The following is a 17,486-nucleotide window of genomic DNA, read 5'->3' as shown; positions in this document are numbered from 1 at the left end:
TTTATCAAATGCTTTTTCTACATCTATCGAGAGGATCATATGATCTTTATTTTTGCCTCTGTTAATATGGTGGATAATGTTTATGGACTTGCATTTGTTAAACCAGCCTTCCATCCCTGGGATGAAACCTACTTGATCATGATGTATGACTTTTTGATGATAAGCTGTAATCTATTGGCTAGGATTTTGTTGAGAATTTTTGCATCTGTATTCATGATTGAAATTGGTCTGAAATTCACCTTTTTTGGTTGGGTCTTTTCCTGGTTTTGGTATCAGGGTGATGTTTGCTTCATAGAATGTGTTGGGGAAGATTCCTTCTTCCTCAATTTTTTGAAATAATTTCTGCAGTACAGGAATAAGCTCTTCCTTGAAAGTTTGATAGAATTCTGGTGTGAAGCCATCTGGATCAGGGCATTTTTTGGTTGGCAGCTTTTTTTATTGTTTCTTTAATCTCAGTGCATGAAATTGGTCTGTTCAGGAGCTCTATTACTTCCTGGCTACGTCTAGGGAGCGGGTGTGATTCCAAATATTGATCCATTTCCTTCACATTGTCAAATTTCTGGGCATAGCATTTCTGGTAGTATTCAGAGATGGTCTCTTGTATCCCTGTGGGATCAGTTGTTATTTCCCCTTTATCATTTCTGATTGAGGTTACTAGAGATTTTACTTTTCTATTTCTCATTAGTCTGGCCAATGGTTTCTCTATTTTATTTTTTCAAGAAAACAACTCCTTGTTTCATTAATTTTCTGAATGATTCTTTTGTTTTCAATTTCATTGATCTCTGATTTAATTTTGGATATTTCTTTTCTTCTACTGGGTTTAGGCTTAGATTGTTCTTCTTTTTCCAATTCGATAAGGTGGCTTGTAAGTTTGTTCATGCTCTCTTTTTCTGTTTTTCGAATGTAGGCATCTAAAGCAATAAATTTTCCTCTCAAAACTGCTTTTGCAGTATCCCACAGTTTTTAGTAGCTTGCTCAAGGAAGTTAATGATTTCCTGTTTTATTTCTTCCTGCACCCATCTGTTATCCAACAGAAGGTTGTTTAATTTCCATGCCTTTGGGTGGGGTCGAGCATTTTTGTTAGAGTTGAGTTCCACCTTTATTGCCTTATGGTCTGAGAAGATATAAGGTAAAATTTCAATTCTTTTGATTCTGTTGATTTTTGTTTTGTGTTCCAGGATATGATCAATTTTTGAGAATGTTCCCTGGGGTGATGAGAAGAATGTATATCCTTTATCTTTGGGATGGATTGTTCTATATGCGTCTGTCAAGCACAGTTGTTGTAGGGTCTCATTTAACTCTCTTCTATCTTTGCTTAATTTCTGTTTAGAGGATCTGTCCAGTTTTGTCAGAGGAGTGTTAAAGTCCCCTGTAATTATGGTATTATCGGATATCATATTGCTTAGACTGAGTAGGGTCTTTTTCAAGAATCTGGGAGCATTTAAATTGGGTGCATAAATATTTAGAATTGAAATGTCTTCTTGTTTTATTTTTCCCTTGACCAATATAAAATGACCATCTTTGTCTTTTTTGGCGTTGGTTGCTTTAAAGCCACATGTATCTGAAAATAAGTTTGCAACTCCTCTTTTCTTCTGAATGCCATTTGCCTGAAAAATTGTCTTCCAACCCTTGACTCAGAGTTTTAATTTGTCTTTTGAAGCCAGGTGTGTTTCTTGCAGAGAGCTAATGGATGGCTTGTGTTTTTTAATCCAGTCAGCCAATCTATGTCAGTGGAGAATTCAAGCCATTAACATTTATTGAGGTAATTGATAAGTGTGGTAGTATTCTATTCATCTTCTTTTGTGAGAGTCCATTGCTTAGTTTTATCTTTTGCATCAGTGTGGAGATTAGGTTCTGTCCTTTAATTTCTGAGTTCTTACTTTGCTGCTGATCCATTGTGATGGTCAGTGTGTAGAACAGGTTGAAGTATGTCCTGTAGAGCTGGTCTTGTTGTGGCAAATTTTCTCAATGTTTGTATGAGTAAATGATTTGATTTCACCATCAATTTTAAAGCTTAGTTTAGCAGGGTACAAAATTCTGGGCTGGAAATTGTTCTGTTTAAATAGATTAAAGGTAGATGACCACTGCCATTGGAAAGTTTCATTAGAGAAGTCAGCAGTCACTCTGATGGATTTGCACCTGTAGGTCAAACGGCATTTACTCCTGGCAGCTTGCAGAATCTTTTCTTTGGTCTTGACTTTGGACAGGTTCATCACAATGTGTCTTGGAGAAGCTTGGCTAGTGTTGAGGTGACCTGGGGTCCAATATCCTTCTGAAAGCAGTGTGTTAGAATCTTTGGTGATATTTGGGAAATTTTCCTTTATAATATTCTCTAGTATGGTTTCCATTCCTCTGGGGCATTCTTCTCCCCCTTCTGGGAATCCTATAACTTGTATGTTGGAACGTTTCATAAAGTTGCATAATTCTGACAGTAAATGTTTTGCTTTCTCTCTCTTCATTTCTGCCTCTTTAACTATCTGAGTTATCTCAAGAACTTTGTCCTCTACCTCCGAAATTTTTTGTTCTGCATGGTCTAACCTGTTGCTGATACTTTCCCTTGCATCTTTAAGTTCCTTAATTGACTTCTTCAGTTTCTTCAGCTCTGCTACATCCTTTCTATATTCTTCATATTGTTCATCTCTTATTTGATTCTGTTTTTGGATTTCTTTTGGGGTATTTTCCACTTTATTAGCCGTTTCCTTCATTGTTTCCACCATGTCCTTCATTGTTTTCATCATGTGTATTCTAAATTGCCTTTCTGTCATGCCTAACATTTCTTTATAGATGGAATCGTCTGTAGTAGCTACGTCATGGTCCCTTGGAAGGGTTGCTCTGGACTGGTTCTTCATGTTGCCAGGAGTTTTCTGCTGATTCTTCCCCATGAGTGATTTCTTTTATCTGTTTCCTTGCCCTAATTTTCCTTTCACTTCCTCTTGCTCTTTAAGTTTCCATGCCTGTGGACTAAAGTTTCGATGAGTCCTTTTGGTACAGGACCAGAAGGATGAGAATGTTGACGAGCAAGAAGGGAAAAAAAGAAAGGATTAAAGAAAAGAAAATAGAGAAAGGAGAGGGAGTGGGTAAAATGGCATATTGACAAAAAGAAGAGAATGCAGAAAAGGGAGGCAGAGCAATATAGGTGTACAGTAGGGTACTTTGACACAACCTTGAAAAAAAAAAAACCCCAACCTCTGGGGCTGCCTGGTTGGGTGGTTCCCTTGAGGTCAGCAGCTCTTTGCTAACCTGATCCGACACAGTACCCCACCTCCACCAAGTAGACAGGAAAGACAAAATGCTATAAATCAAACCAAAACAAGCAAACTGAAAACTTTATGGGATAAATTGGGTGAAAACCCAAATAATAGGGGTAAAAACACTAGCAAAAATGAAGTTTTGATTATTGAAAAAGGAAACAATGGTAAATTGTATTTAAACCAGAAACAGGAGAAAGAAAAGAAAGAAAATGAAAGAAAAAAGAAAAAATCTGTACGGAAATGTTGAAATTAAAAAGCAAAACAACAATGACAAAATAAATAAAAAAATACACTAACAATAACAAAAAAACAACCAAAAAAAAAGCAGTATATATATCTTGTTGAATATTGTCTGGGCAACAGGTGGTCTTCTGGGATATGAGATATTAATCACAATGCTGATACGACTGGAGGCCTCTGCTGATTTCTCAACCCCCACAGGGTGGAGACCCTCTTCAGCCGTCTTAAAAGGCACTTTAAACTTCTAAATGTGGCTAAGCAGAAGCTTTCCCAGGAAAGTGCTTGTTGCTGGAATCACTGCTGAAGTGGTTATCCACTTACCCAGTGTGCCACTCTGCCCCTGCAGGTTAAGGCTGTAAGGTGACTCAGTCCCCGCCTTTAGTCTGCTCAGTCACTAGGTTACTAGTTCCCACCAGATACTTGCTCTGTGACCCTGAGGGCGGAGCTTGCTGGGGCAGTTCTCTCACAATGGCTGCCCTGGGCCCAGACCCAAAGCTCCTTCTGGCTTAATGGCTCAGTCTGAGGCCCTAGACAACACCCAAAGTTCTCCACACTCCTGTGCAAGCTCTCCCAAAGGCAGTTCAACTGAGTGCCAAGTCCAAAAACACCAAAACAGTTCACAGGTAAGGCTTTTCTGATTTGCAGTCTCACTGCTGCTATACTTACAGCTGCCGGCGGGATTAGACTGATCGAACACACGCAACCACTTGATAGTTTTCCACTGTTTTTGTTCTCCTCTTGGGGTCCAGAAGTCTCTCACTGACTCCCTGTATCCTCAAAGGGATGATTATAGGCCGATCACACCAGCCAGAGCTGCCTGGAGTCTTAATTCCCTGGACTCATGATGCCCAGTTGCAGGGAAGCTGTTACTCGGCCGCCATCTTGCTCTCCCCTCTGGAAGTCCCACTTTAAATAAAGGCAATCTGCTAAAATTTGGATTTAGAGAGATGTCAAGTAGAATTATGTTGTGGAAGCTTATTGAGTTCCCACTCAGAGTGTCACAGCTCTCAGCAACTTCAAACTCCTGGGCTCAAGCGATTATCTTGCCTCAGCCTTCCTCGTAGTTAGGACTACATGTGCCTGCCACAACGCTCAGCTATTTCTTTTTGTTTGTTTGTTTGGCAGGCCCAGGCCAGGTTCAAACCCACCAGCCCTGGCACATGTGGCTGGCGCCCTAACCTCTGAGCTATGGGCATCCAGCTGTTCCACCCTACTTCTGTGTGAACCCCCATCTATGTCCTGAACACCTTATATACCACCTGAGGGGGATGGCTTTCCTCCCCAGGAAAGGACCTCATCCCAAGATGCTTTAAGTAGTGGGCTGTCAAGACGGGGTATCAAAAATGTGGTTAATTTACCACACCTTTTTGTACTGAAAGCTGGCTAGTGTCTGTATACATGGCCTGTTTATATCTATAGAGGAAGGGAGCAGTTGTAATCTTTGGCGGTAGGAACCTTGTCTTTATTTTTTGAATCCCTAACAAGCCAGATTCTTGGCTAGTTAATAAGTGCTCAGAATGGGAAAGAAAGGAAAGGAGAAGGGGAGAAGAGGAGTCATTTAAAAATCAGAGCCCTTGCACACCCTCTTTTCTTCCTTTTCGTCTTTCTCCCTCCTATCTGGCAGGTCCAGCCCAGTGATGTTTCTCATACAGCGAAAGTCCCCTTCTGCTATGGCTTTCAATTTGCTTAAATAAAAGTAGAACTGTCCACTGTTTATTCCATGCCTGTTCTTTGCGGGTTATTTGCGTGTATCACCTCACATAATCACCACAACAGCCCTCTGTGGTAGCCAGTTTCATTCCATTTTATAGTGGGGAAAGTTGAGGCTAAGACTAATGGCTGAAGCAAGGAAGGTGACTGGTGGGCAGCAGAGCCTTTGTCCTTTTCACCAAGCCATCCTGCCTCTCTGCCTTCACTTAATGAGGTCACCTGGGAACACAAACCACAGTGAAAGCAAAGGGCTTTTGAAATGTGCTCCCAGGGAAAGGAGAGTGGCCTGGAGTGCTATAAGCTGGCAGGTGTCATTGCAGCTGGCTCGTGATTTCCTTTCAGCGTAGTGTCGTCGACAGGTAACATCAGTGTGATTCTCTGAAGTGGAAGGAAGAAGGAGCCGAGTTGCCAGAGCTGTGAGTTGCTACTTTGCAGGGATGTTCTTCAACGTGATTAATCTCCTGGTCAGGGCCCACTCCCTGTGTCCTTGCTCTGAATTGAGAACCAGTGCCTGCCCCAGAGCCCAATGGAGTCATTGATTTGCACTCTTGGCCTCTTGGTATCTTTACCAGAGTGTCTAAAAAGCAGCCTAATGGGAAGTTTCAGCTGCATTTTGTTCTTGGGCTCCACAGGAGGGTATGGCCAGGCCCTGGGCACAGTGTCCTGCGAGGGCCCAAGGAAAGCTGTTGATGGTGCTGCCAAGGGGCTCAAGAGGTTAAGGCTTCCTCCCTGGTTTCCCCAAGCCTAAGAGTTCTTCTTCTTCATCTGGAGCTGGCATGGATGTGGAATTTTGAGGTAGATGGAGCTTGCTCTAGCTGCTGTCCCCTGCCTCCCTCCCACCCACAGTCTTTCGCTTACTCAGCTTTCCTCCGAGAAGGTGGTGACCAGTGTTCTTTGTGCTGTTTGGGGCCTTTTTATCAAAAAGAAACAGATCTGCAAACTACTCTACATGCAAGTGGGAATACGATGTCCCTGCAGATTGTTCAGGATTTTAAATGAGGGTCTGAGTAGGAGATAATACTTAACCCAAAGTCATTTCTCAGGTAGAATATATGTTCAGTGGCATCCAGGCAGTGGAAATGGACCACACTTACACCTATTCTGAAAGGAGACACTTCCTTGTACCTCCTGCGAAATACTGGTGACATGCTTTTCCCTCTGTCAGAGAAGCTTTGTTTCTGGGTGGAATCACCATGATGCCAGTGGAGCTGAGTACTGGGGACTTACTATCTACTACAACACAGTGGCTGAGCTTCTATCTACTGGTGTTTGGATGTGATTTGGGCAGATGGCAGACAGCTGCTTGGTAGGCATCACCCAATGGAAGTCCTATATCAGGAGGGCTTGGCCCTGGTGACGTAAGGAGTCCCAGAACCTCAAAGCCAATGTTGCCATGTCCTCTTTCCCTGCAGGTATTTCCACTGCCCGGCGGATAGTTCAGAACTAGCCTACGACCCACCGGTGGTCATGAATGCAGACACCTTGAGTTACTGTCAGAAGGAGGCCTGGTGTAAGCTGGCCTTCTATCTCCTCTCCTTCTTCTACTACCTTTACTGGTGAGTCTCTGCCCTCCTAATGGGTTTGACTCCTGCAGCAAATGCAAGGGAATTTCAAGCTGGCTTTTGGGAGGTGCCCTGTAAGGATGGGAGTCTTGTTCAGGTGAGCTGGTCTGGCTCAGAGCAAGGGTTTTTGTATCAAGGACTAGGGAGCAGAGGAACCTGCAGGAGGCCTTGAGTGCTGATGGGCACATCCTTGAAGCCACATGGTGAAACATACTCTACCAACATCTTCTAGGAGGTAGATACTGAAGTGCAGTGGGTGGCTTCTCTGCCAAATAGGGCTTCCTGCCTCCCACGTCTCTGCAACTCAGCCACCAGGTGACCTGCAGTCCCTTATGCTCTGCCTCATTGCTCCCTAGCTCTCAGCCTATCTGAAAGGATTCTTAGGTACTATAAAAGAGACTCTCCTACTTCCCTGCCTCGGCCCCATAGTGGCAGTCATGCTTCACAAAGTGGACCCCTTCACTTTGGGTTGGGTCACTAAATGTTTTATAACACCATTCTAATTAAGCTAAACCTACTGACTGTGCAATTCTGTTTCAGTCTCCCCTCTCCTGAAGAACATCCTAGCTAAGCAGATAGCTATAAACTGACTGTCTTTTGGTTTGACACCCCAGAGACGGCCTTTTCTGAAAACACTTCCTCTTGCTTCCTGTTCCTTGTTGGCTCATCCCTGGGACTCTCACCTGTTACCTTGTGATCCTACCATTACCTGTGGCAGGACCATGCCATCTGCAGATCTCCCAGTGCTGTTTCCAAAAAGGAGGCATGGTTCAGCAGCCAGATGAAGAGGAGGACGGGTTGGGATCTAAGACTCCACGGCCACCTCTTGGCTTGAATTGGACTGTGGCAGGGTGAGATGTGGTTGCATCTGTTTGGCATTTAAAAACAAGCCTGGCTTTGAGTGCAGAGCTTTATGAGATAAATACTATTTCAACCCACATAGGAAAAGTGAGGAAACAGAATCTGAGGAGTTAGATAATTTTCTCAAGGTCACAGCTAATAGTGTCACAACTATAGGTCCATCACAAATCTGATCCCCAAAACTGAACTCTTGAGCTGCTGTCTGTCTTAGGAAAACTTTAGAAAAGTCTTTATCAAAGTGAGAGGCAAGGAATGAAGAGGGTGTGCTTTTTAAAAATGCAGATTCATGGGCTTAAATCTACTGATTCAGACTTTTCTGGGGATAGGCCTCTGCATTTTAAATGAGCTTTTCAGACAATTCTGAGGCACAACTTAGCCAGTCTGGAGAGTTCTGCTTTCTTTTGCCTTCCTTCTGTCTATGTCCCCAGTGTCTGCAAATTCAGAGGCCCGGGATGTATAACTTCCCCTGGAATAACTCAGCTGTAGAGAAGATTCAGAGTTACTTTACCACATTCTTCTTGGAGGCTTAGGGTAACATCCTTGATGGAGTTGTCCTTGGACAGTTCCTGCCCCAACTTGCATGGAGCCCGAGGGTCTCTGAAGCTTCCAGAGATTTCCAAGGTCCCCAGTGGGCTCACCCAAGCCTTTCTGACTCCTGTGGCTCATCAGACAGGTTCCTGTCCTGGGAAGCCTGCAGATGGTGGACAGAGCCCTTGTAGATTTAGGGACCAGGGACTCAACACCTTGAAGGTTAAATTCCTCTCTGGAATGTATTAAATCACTTTCTTTGTAGGGCTGCAGACTGTACCTTCTGCAGATTACTAGGCTCAGTGGCCTGTTCACTAGTAAGCTCCTAACACAAAGACCTCGAGACAGGATTGTCTGTCCTCAAATGCATCAAAACAAGGCCAGCTCCTGCCCCACTGGCCCGGGATCCACCTTGGTTTGAATGGAGACTGAGGCAGGACAGCTCCCTTATTTCAATTTTGTAACAATAATCGCTGGAGTTCTAGGTGATGTGGGGAGGAAGGCGTGTGAATTCACAAGCGAGCAAAGCCGCTATGTGTACTTGGCTGGGTTGGGGGTGGTTTGCAGCTCCTGCCTGTTAGGCGGGTGTGATCATTCTGTATCAGAGTCTGTGCCAGACATTCTGTTTGACTATCTGTTCTCTAGTTCATTACAGCAGTTGGGCACAGCCTTCCTGTTATATTTATCAATTACTTTGTTTCCAAAACAAAAGAGCTGTTCCTCTAGCCTCACTGGGACCCTGGTGGTGGCCAGAGGGCACCCAAATTTTTTGTAGAACCTGACCTCTTTCCACTCTTTGGAACTCCTCAAAGACCCTATTTCTCCTGCCCCAGGCACTCCCAGCACCTCAGGTCCAGAGCCTGTGGAGAGCATAGGACAGTCAGCACAGGCTGCATGGGCCCCGTTGCATGCAGATCTATGCCTAAGCTGAATGCAGGGATGGAGACTTACATGACAGCCCTCAGAAGGGGGTTGGCATTTTATGGTTTGAGGTTCCTATGGGTTCCTGAGGACCTTGGGGTGACTAAAATGTGTCCAAGGTTCTAGCTAACAATTAGCAACTCACCTGTCTCTGGAGCCTATACTTTTCCCACCATGCTGTGCTGATCATATGACATCCTCTGCCATTCCTACTCAGTTAGCCCTGGGGACAGGTGATTTTTGTGGGGCCTAGCTAATACCGCTACTGGTACTAGCTAGCAAGTTCAATGTGAAGTGCTCAGTAGAAAGATCTTTTCAAATCCAGAGTGTAAAGCAGGCCAATATTATCTACTTGTAGTAGCACTAGCCTCCTGCCTGGTTATTGTGGTTCATACCTGATTGCTCCTCAGCTTTATTTCTTTCAATGTGTAATGATGTTACTTATGGTTTACTGGTCCCTTGATAGCAGAGGCCTCATCAATTTCCTTCTGTCTGCGTCTGCAGTGCCCCAGCCAAGGCCCGGCCTGGAGCAGGTGCTCCCTGAGTCCCTCTTGTCTGTTATTACAGCTTGGCTGTAGGTTTCCTCTAGGACCAAGAGTGGTGCCTTGCATGCTTCGTTGCTGCAATGATTAGGTGCTCACTGATCATTAAATGAAAGGAAGTGAGTAAATGGAGGTGTCCACAATGAGGCTTGGTATGTAATGAAGAAAGCACTGGGTTTGGTGTAGGATGTGGCTCTTCACCTTGCCGTCATGAGCCGTGTGATCTTGAATAATCCACCTCTCATCTGACTGTCGACTTCCCTGCGTGGGGTAAGTCCCTCTAGCTCCATGCCTACTTGGTAGTGAAAATATTGGGTTCCTGAAGGTGGAACTTCAGCTACTCAGATGAGCTTGTTGGGCCCTCACAGCTATGTAGGGTTAGAAGTGAAACTGTTTCTCTTTCTTTTGGTCTAACATCTTCGAGGATCCTTTTTTCCTGGTCTATCAGAGGAAAAGGTTGCAGTGTTTTGCAACCTTTTCTTTTTTTTAATCTCACAGCATACTTGAACCTACAGTTAAACTTCCACAACAGTGAAATTATGGCGGTAAAGAGTCAAAGAATATATATGTACTGTGCTTTGAACTTCTTTTGAAAATAATTAATCTTTAAAAATTTTCACAGCACACCTAAGACCCTCTCACAGCATACCAGTGTGCTCTGGCACACTGGTTGAAAATCACTGCTCTATGGTTGTTTGTCTTTCTGCCAAATACAAAATAGTACATTTTGGTGTGGATCATTCCTCAGCCTTGCAGAGTTAACCTGAAGCCCTTTCCAACAGCACAGGGAAGCATGTCCCTGCTTCCTTGCTAGTGTTGGGGCAATACTTCTGTCACCTGCTGTTAGGCAAATTTAGTTCCTGGAACAGTTTTAAAAACAAGAGGGCCAGGGAGTTTCCCTACTAAGAATTCATTTAGTTCACGTGCCCAGAGGACTTGTGTTCACACTTGGCCTTCACAGTAGTGATGATGATCTTTTTATCCAGCACTAATGTATTATCCAGTATCATCTGGGAGACCTTGGATGCAGCCATCATGTGACATAAAGAATCTGCTATACACTAGGCTACAGACCTTAATTCATGCTTTTTGCATGTGCTTATTTTTGGTATGTCTGTGTACCAGTCTACAACATTTTATCACTCTTACAGGTTCCTGTAATCCATGCCACAATTGAGATGCACAACTCTTGCCTAGTCAATCCCACCCCCTTTCCTCAGCCTTCACCCATCCCAATAATCTGTTCTCTATCCTGTAGACACGGGAAGCTAGTGACAGGTAAACGGGAACACTCTTACTATCTTTAAAATTGTAGACTCACTTCTTATGAGTCTACAATTATTTCACAAAAATTTTTAAGTGGATAAATATAGGCAAAAACCTCAAAAAAAAAAAAAAAAAAAAGAATCTGCTGCTCCCCCACCCTTCAGATCTGCCCTACAATTACATGAAAAGGAATAAGAAACTTAATAATCATCCTAATGAGAACAATAATAGGCACTTAGAGCAATCACATCTTTTATACAAGGCACAAAATATGTTCTTCCAACAAGTGGTGTAGGAAGTAGCAGGGGCACAGTAGAGGGGTGGACAAGATGCTCTAGTGGCAGGGGTGAGGGAGATGCCAAGGGCCAGCCTGAGTCCTTTGAAAGCTCCCACTAACATCTTCCTTTCCTTTTCTTTTTGTATTTAGCATGATCTACACACTAGTGAGCTCCTAACACAAAGACCATGTACATCATCAGAGACTGAGAGGGAGCGCCCTGAGGCTGAGAAGTCCGTTTCTGCTGGTGACTAGAGGAGAGGCTGGAGTGAAACTTGTGGGAGAGAGCTGGCTGGCAGGCAGTGACTGAACGCAAGTTGGAGTCATTCAGCCGGGGGAAAGTGGGTGGGTGGGGGGGCCTGAGTCAACGCTGTGTGTCTGTTGTAGCCCTGTGTATTATAGTCTTTGGCATTCAAATCCCACACATGGGCTGTAGAGCCCTTCTGAGCATCAGGAGTTTGGGGGAGTAGGTGATGAAACACTAAACCTCTCCTGAAAGAGAATTGCCATTTTCTGAATCCAGCTCATCGAATAGCGCCTTGCGAGTTCATACTGACTTCCTGGACTGTGGGAGTGGAAGTTGGAAGGATAGAGCTGCCTGCTAAGGAAAGGAATGACCTAGAGGCAAGGCCAAGTCTGCCTGACAGTTGAAGGCATCAAGGAATTATAAGCTCCCTAAGACTCTTGTTTCCTTTTTTTTTTTCCCAAGCTGTGGGGCCATGCCTTTCACTTCATGTGGGAGGGCCTGGAAGGTACCTGGGATTTGCCTTTAGCTGTAACTAGCTTTGTGTCAGCAGGGCTATTTTCAGCTGAGAAGGGGACGATACATGGAAAAAACAGGTTTTTAAAGTTTGTGTTCGTTCTTCTCCACCACAAGCTGTATTCTTCTAATGCTATCCAAAACCATCACAGAGTCATTTAATGCAAATTAATTGGTCAACACTAGTTGAAACTACCTTTCAATAAAGATCCCCATAGTTCTGAGCACAGATAATCTTGTAGAGTGGCTGCTCAGTACTGTGGGCATCTGGCAGCCAGGAAGTGAGACAACATAATTATAACTTCATTTTTATCATGCTGTATCATTTGTACTATTTAGTTCAATGTGAAGACATCAGCTCTTCAGAATTTTCTATTTGGCATTCTCTGTCTTTTGGGTGGGAGCTGTTCTGGGGATTGTAAATAATGACAAGGCTGAGATTTTTATGATGTTTAAATAATGGGCACAATGATTTTGACCTCCCCACCAACTTCCTTTCTTTTCTACTGTTTAAGATACATAGGCTATTTATACATGTACCCAACTCCCATCTGAAACCTGTGACTCAGGTTTATGAGTGGTATTTGTGTAACACATTGTGTGCTATGTTTATTAAAGTACAGCAACAACTTGAGTGTTCTCACCTAACTGGCACTCTCTTTCCACCTCATTCAGGCGGAATTTGCCTATATATGGTTGGCAAACTGATAGATAGAAAAGGCAAATGTTCAAAAAGGCATTATACTTCTAAAAATTCTATGGAAAACAAAATGTAGACTTCCACTCTGAGGTTAGTGATATAAAACTGGAGAAATCGAGGTGATTATTTTTGGGAGAAGGCTTCCTCTTGGCCATTTCTCCTTCTGGCTGGATAACTACTGTTAGGAGTAGAGTTTACTTTGAGGATTGCCGGGCTCTGGCTTTGGTTTCATTCCTGGTAAGACTGGTTACCTTTATCCAGAGAAACAAGCCCTGGCTTCCAGGCTACAGGCAGCAACTCTAACCCTACAGCTATCTTGCAAATGCAAACAGACAGAGGAAGAGAACCGTATATTACTTTTCACCATCGAGCTATTTTGCGTGTGTGTGTGTTTTCTTGTTATATTCTTTTGAGATAGGCTCTTACTCTATCACCTGGGCTTCAGGATAGTCAACATACCTTGCTATAACCTCAAACTCCTAGGCTCAAGTGATCTTCTTGCCTCAACCTCCTAAGTAGCTGGGCCCCAGCTAAGTTTTCTAGTTTTTCTTTTTTTTTTTTTTTTGTAGAGATATGGTCTTGCTCTTGCTCAAGCTGGTCTCAAAGTCCTGGCCTCAAGTGACCCTCCTGCTTCGGCCTCCCCAAAGTGCTGGATTACAGGCAGGAACCACCATGCCCAGCCCCTTTTTTGTTTTTATACTCTTAATTCCTTCCAAAAATATTTGAAGTGGCTCATGATAGGAGACACAAGTACATAAAGACTGTTTAAGTGGAAATAGGGAATTCAGACTTACAAAGGAAGACACTTATAAAGATAGCAGTTTCCTAAAGCTCTCTATTTATTGTGATTGAGCATTCAAGTTGATATTATTTCTCTTAGTAGTAAATAATAACATACACATTTATGTAGTGATTTACACTTTATACATTGCTTTTGCATTTTCTCATTTGACCTTCCTCATATTCCTGTGAGGTCATTCTTATTCTTTTCCATTTTGTGAGGAAGGAAAGTCTCAGGGAGGGTCAGGGGCTAGTCACATAGCAGTGGCAGGCCTACCTTTAGACCAGATCATATACCTTTAAAAATCTCATGTGCTTTTCATCACCCCTTAAAGGTGCCAGAGTAGTGTAAGGTCCTGTTAAGTTTTGATTAGTAGTGTTGACTTTTTGTGCAAAAGAGAAGATTTTATAGCATTGATTTTTTGAGAAAGGGAAATTTAAAAAATAGAGCTTTAGAGGAAGGAAGAGCTTGGGCAGCCTGGCTTTCTTTTCCTCTATGTACCAGCTTCTTATCTGCTTTATTTTGGAAAGTTCTTCTCTAGGGTGATTCTTTGAAAGTTTTAAAAGCTCTAAACTGCTAAGAGGTTAGCAAGCTCTTATGTTTATGAAAGAGAAACATCCAAATATTTCCCTCCCACAAGTTGTGACTGGGAAATAATTTCAATGATTTGTTGGGAGTTTCAGCAAATTTTCAATTTCTGGGAGAAGCTAATGGTGATGATAAAAATAAGAATAACAAGCACAGTTGATGGAGCATGTGTGGTGTGCCAGGTGTGTTAAGTTGGATCCTCACTGTATGTAACCTTAACAAAGCAGGTTAGATATGCTAATTCACGGATGAGGAAACCTGGGCATCTCAGTCTCAGGGAAGGTGAGTTCTCCCTAGGTAAACTAGCTCAGAACAAGAGCCTGATGCTATAAATAAGTGGCCAAGTAATAACAATAGTTATAAATCCAGTCATCAGGCAGTGTTCTATATGCTTCATATGCTTTTTTCTGACCCTCACAACAATATAATGAGGTAGACAGTATCTCTGTTTTATAGATGAGGTAAACCCTGAGAAGGTGAGTCACTTGCAGAATTCCACAGCTAGGAAAGGGTGTGTGTAGCTGCAGCTGGGATTCAAACTCAGGGCTACCTCTTCTCACATAATTTTGCTTGCTTGGATATTTCTTATTGTTTCTCCATAGAAATGACCAAAGTTGGGGGTGGGTGGGCAGGAAGAGTAAAGCAGTAGAAACTCCTCAGAGTTTCCCAGAGCTCTGATAATCACAAAGTGAATATTTCCCTTGAGCAATGGAGAACTTGACCAAGGATGAGTCAAGGAGAAAGTTTCCCAGGGGTGCAGAGACACCACCTGAGTGTGCTATTGGTGAATGGATTTCCATTCCTTTAGTGAGGCAGAGCTCACAGGGTCAGAACGGGACCTGGGAGAGTCACTTAAACTCACTTTTCACTGATATAAGGTGGGACAATAATAGCTCTCACCACACTGGCTTGCTGTAAAGATTAAATGAGTTCATACCTGCAAATAGCTTAGGACCATGCCCTGCACATGGTAAGCACTATGGAATTGTTTGCAGAGGGCGAAGCTTCCTCTCCATTCTTACACAGCCCTGTGCCCATGCCAGGGCAAGGTCCCTCTCTCTGGGTCACTGTGAAGCCAACTGCCTTATGGAGAAAGAGAAGATTCTGGATGTTGCTGCTCTTCTTAGACCTCGTTCCATCTATAGTACCCTGAGTAGAGGTCAGGCTAGGACCTGACCCCTTTTTCTAGTGCCCTGTTCTCTGGCCAATAATAATAACTGCTGTTGAATACTTACTATGTGCTGGATACCATGCTCAGCACTCAATGTATGAAGTCTCATTTAATCCCCACAACAATATTAGGGAGTAGGAACGATCATTGTCTTCAGTTTGAAGTGGAAAACATTAAAGCTTATAGAGGCCAGGCAAGTATGCCAAGGTCACAATTCCTAATAAGTTATGAAGCCTAGACTTCAGCAGGGCCTTGACCATTTTCACATTCCTGACAAGGTGATGTGGTGCAGGGAGGGCAATGGGGTGTGAGAAAGAAAAGAAAAAGGGATGGAGATGCAGCAGAAGGTCCCGTCCTAGGGGTCTGCTCAGCTCACACTTTTCACAACAAACAGCTCAGCACAAATGGCTGTGATGAGAAGGATTTGGGCTGTGGGATCTTGTGCAGGCTTTTTAACCTTCCTGAAACTCAACTTTCTCATCTGTAAAATGGGGTGATAATATCTCCCTTTGAGTGTTGTTGTAATAATTAAAGTAAATTATATACAGAATGCTTGTAGCAGAGAGCCTGTCTCCTATTGGGTGCTCAACAAATTTTTACCCTCACTTCTCTACCCCACTGCCTCTCCACAGAGTTGAAGGGAGGAGAGACAATGGAAAGAGTACTTCTCATAGTAGCACAGGGCAACACTATGAACACTGCAGCTTCCTTCCTCTCCTCTCTCAATCTGATCTTGGGGGTGGGCTGTCCCAGGCATGCAACATGGGTATCTGAGCTCAGCCCTTTCAAGAAAATCTTCCCTTTGCTTCCAACTTTTAGGCTTGGTAATTGCACCAATGTTGAATAAAGTTATCATTATTATGACAGTTTTGTTCTCCCCCCCTACATAAGAGATAAATACAGCCAACAAAAGCTTTAGCAATTAATTGCCCTCATGCTGTGGCAGATCTACTTCATAACCCTTTCTTCTCTTGGACTTGAGCTGCTATAATCCAAACTCTGCTCTGGTAAATGACTCTTTTTGGCAGAACCTTCTCTAGACCTTGGGGAGGCCAGTCCAAGCTGTGAGGCTGCCTCTGCTCTGGAAGCTCAAGCTGTGACACTGTGGGTGTTTGAAGAAGCATCCTGGAATGTGCCCTGTGGCTTAGCTCATCCCACACAGAGGAGAAGAGGATCTGAGCAGGGGAGTGATTCCTCAGGACATGACCAGGCATTTCTAGGGAAAGGTGGTGTCAAGTTTTAGCTTTGTGAGGCTTAGGAGCAGGGCGCAGTCTTTCCTTGTGGGGAGTGGTATGTGGTGGCAGTATTTCACACAACTGCATGTGTAGAGCAAGAAGACCTCAGTACCAACACCTTGGATTAGGTTTCAGTTGTCCATAAGCTAGAAATAGACATGGGGTCAAAACAACCACAAGAAAATAATAGTTTTCAGGCTCTGTACATACCCTCTCTGTCATTTCTGCTTCTCTTAAATTCTGCCCAGATAACTCTGGAGGCCCCAAGACTGTCTTGCTGTGCTGTGAACTTGACCTTTTAGCTCCCATTTGATTCCCACATTTCTTACTTCCCAGCTGGTGGTGTCCTAGAGCTGGCTCATATAGGCTTATGAGAGTCAGTAGCTCAATTTTTTAGGGATTTTGTAAACAGTTATTAAACATAGGCATTATTAAAACTGAAGATATGTAAACTTACAATTAAATTATATTCAAAACAAAAGTAATATGTAGACAAAGCTTATCTCTAATCATTTTACTACATTTTACTATAATCTATGCTCTCAAGGTTATATCTGTTTTGTCTGTGGAGGAAATACTATATAACGGTGCCATCTCTTCCCATCTTTGTGTTACACACAGTGGCTACTATCCCTCTACATGTATGGTCTCCTCCAGGCAGGCCAGTGTCCTCAATGGACCCCTAGGTACCTCAAGGGGCAGACACATACCTTTTGGTTTAGAGAAGTAGCAGTCTGAGGAGGTGGTTTTGTTTCCTGGAGTTTGACTACCTCACAGCCAGCAGAGAGAGACTTAAATGCCACCACGGCGTTTTTGTTCAAACATAACTGGAGTTCGAGCAGCAAACCTTGTCCTTTTCAGAAGGCTTGACACATCAGAAAAACAAAATAACCTTTCTGGCAGGATTATAGTTTTGATGTTCAAGAGCAGAGGAGGAAGGGAAAATGAAAGCCTAGTTAAATACCAGTCCTCACATTAAACTGTAACGAAACCCATCAGTCAGGCTCCTATGTCTGGGATAGTCTGAATGATTGCAACAATAAGAACAGCAGGGCAGCACAAGAGGCTTTGGAGGAAATTTTGTCTGTGAGTG

General features: G+C 43.3%; 1 protein-coding gene across 1 annotated transcript in view; it reads left to right on the top strand.

The window, feature by feature from the left end:
* Positions 1-11,473, top strand: part of CNIH3 (cornichon family AMPA receptor auxiliary protein 3) — a 214,557-nt gene extending 203,084 nt beyond the window's left edge. The window contains exons 5-6 of the mRNA XM_053605366.1: positions 6,614-6,757; positions 11,309-11,473. Of these exons, the coding sequence (XP_053461341.1) occupies positions 6,614-6,757; positions 11,309-11,336 (172 nt within the window). The 3' untranslated portion in view covers positions 11,337-11,473. The remainder of the gene's footprint in view (positions 1-6,613; positions 6,758-11,308) is intronic.
* The last annotated feature ends 6,013 nt before the right edge of the window (positions 11,474-17,486 follow it).

Source organism: Nycticebus coucang, chromosome 10 (assembly GCF_027406575.1).
Source record: "Nycticebus coucang isolate mNycCou1 chromosome 10, mNycCou1.pri, whole genome shotgun sequence".
NCBI lineage: Eukaryota > Metazoa > Chordata > Mammalia > Primates > Lorisidae > Nycticebus > Nycticebus coucang.
This window is presented reverse-complemented; position numbering and strand designations above follow the sequence as displayed.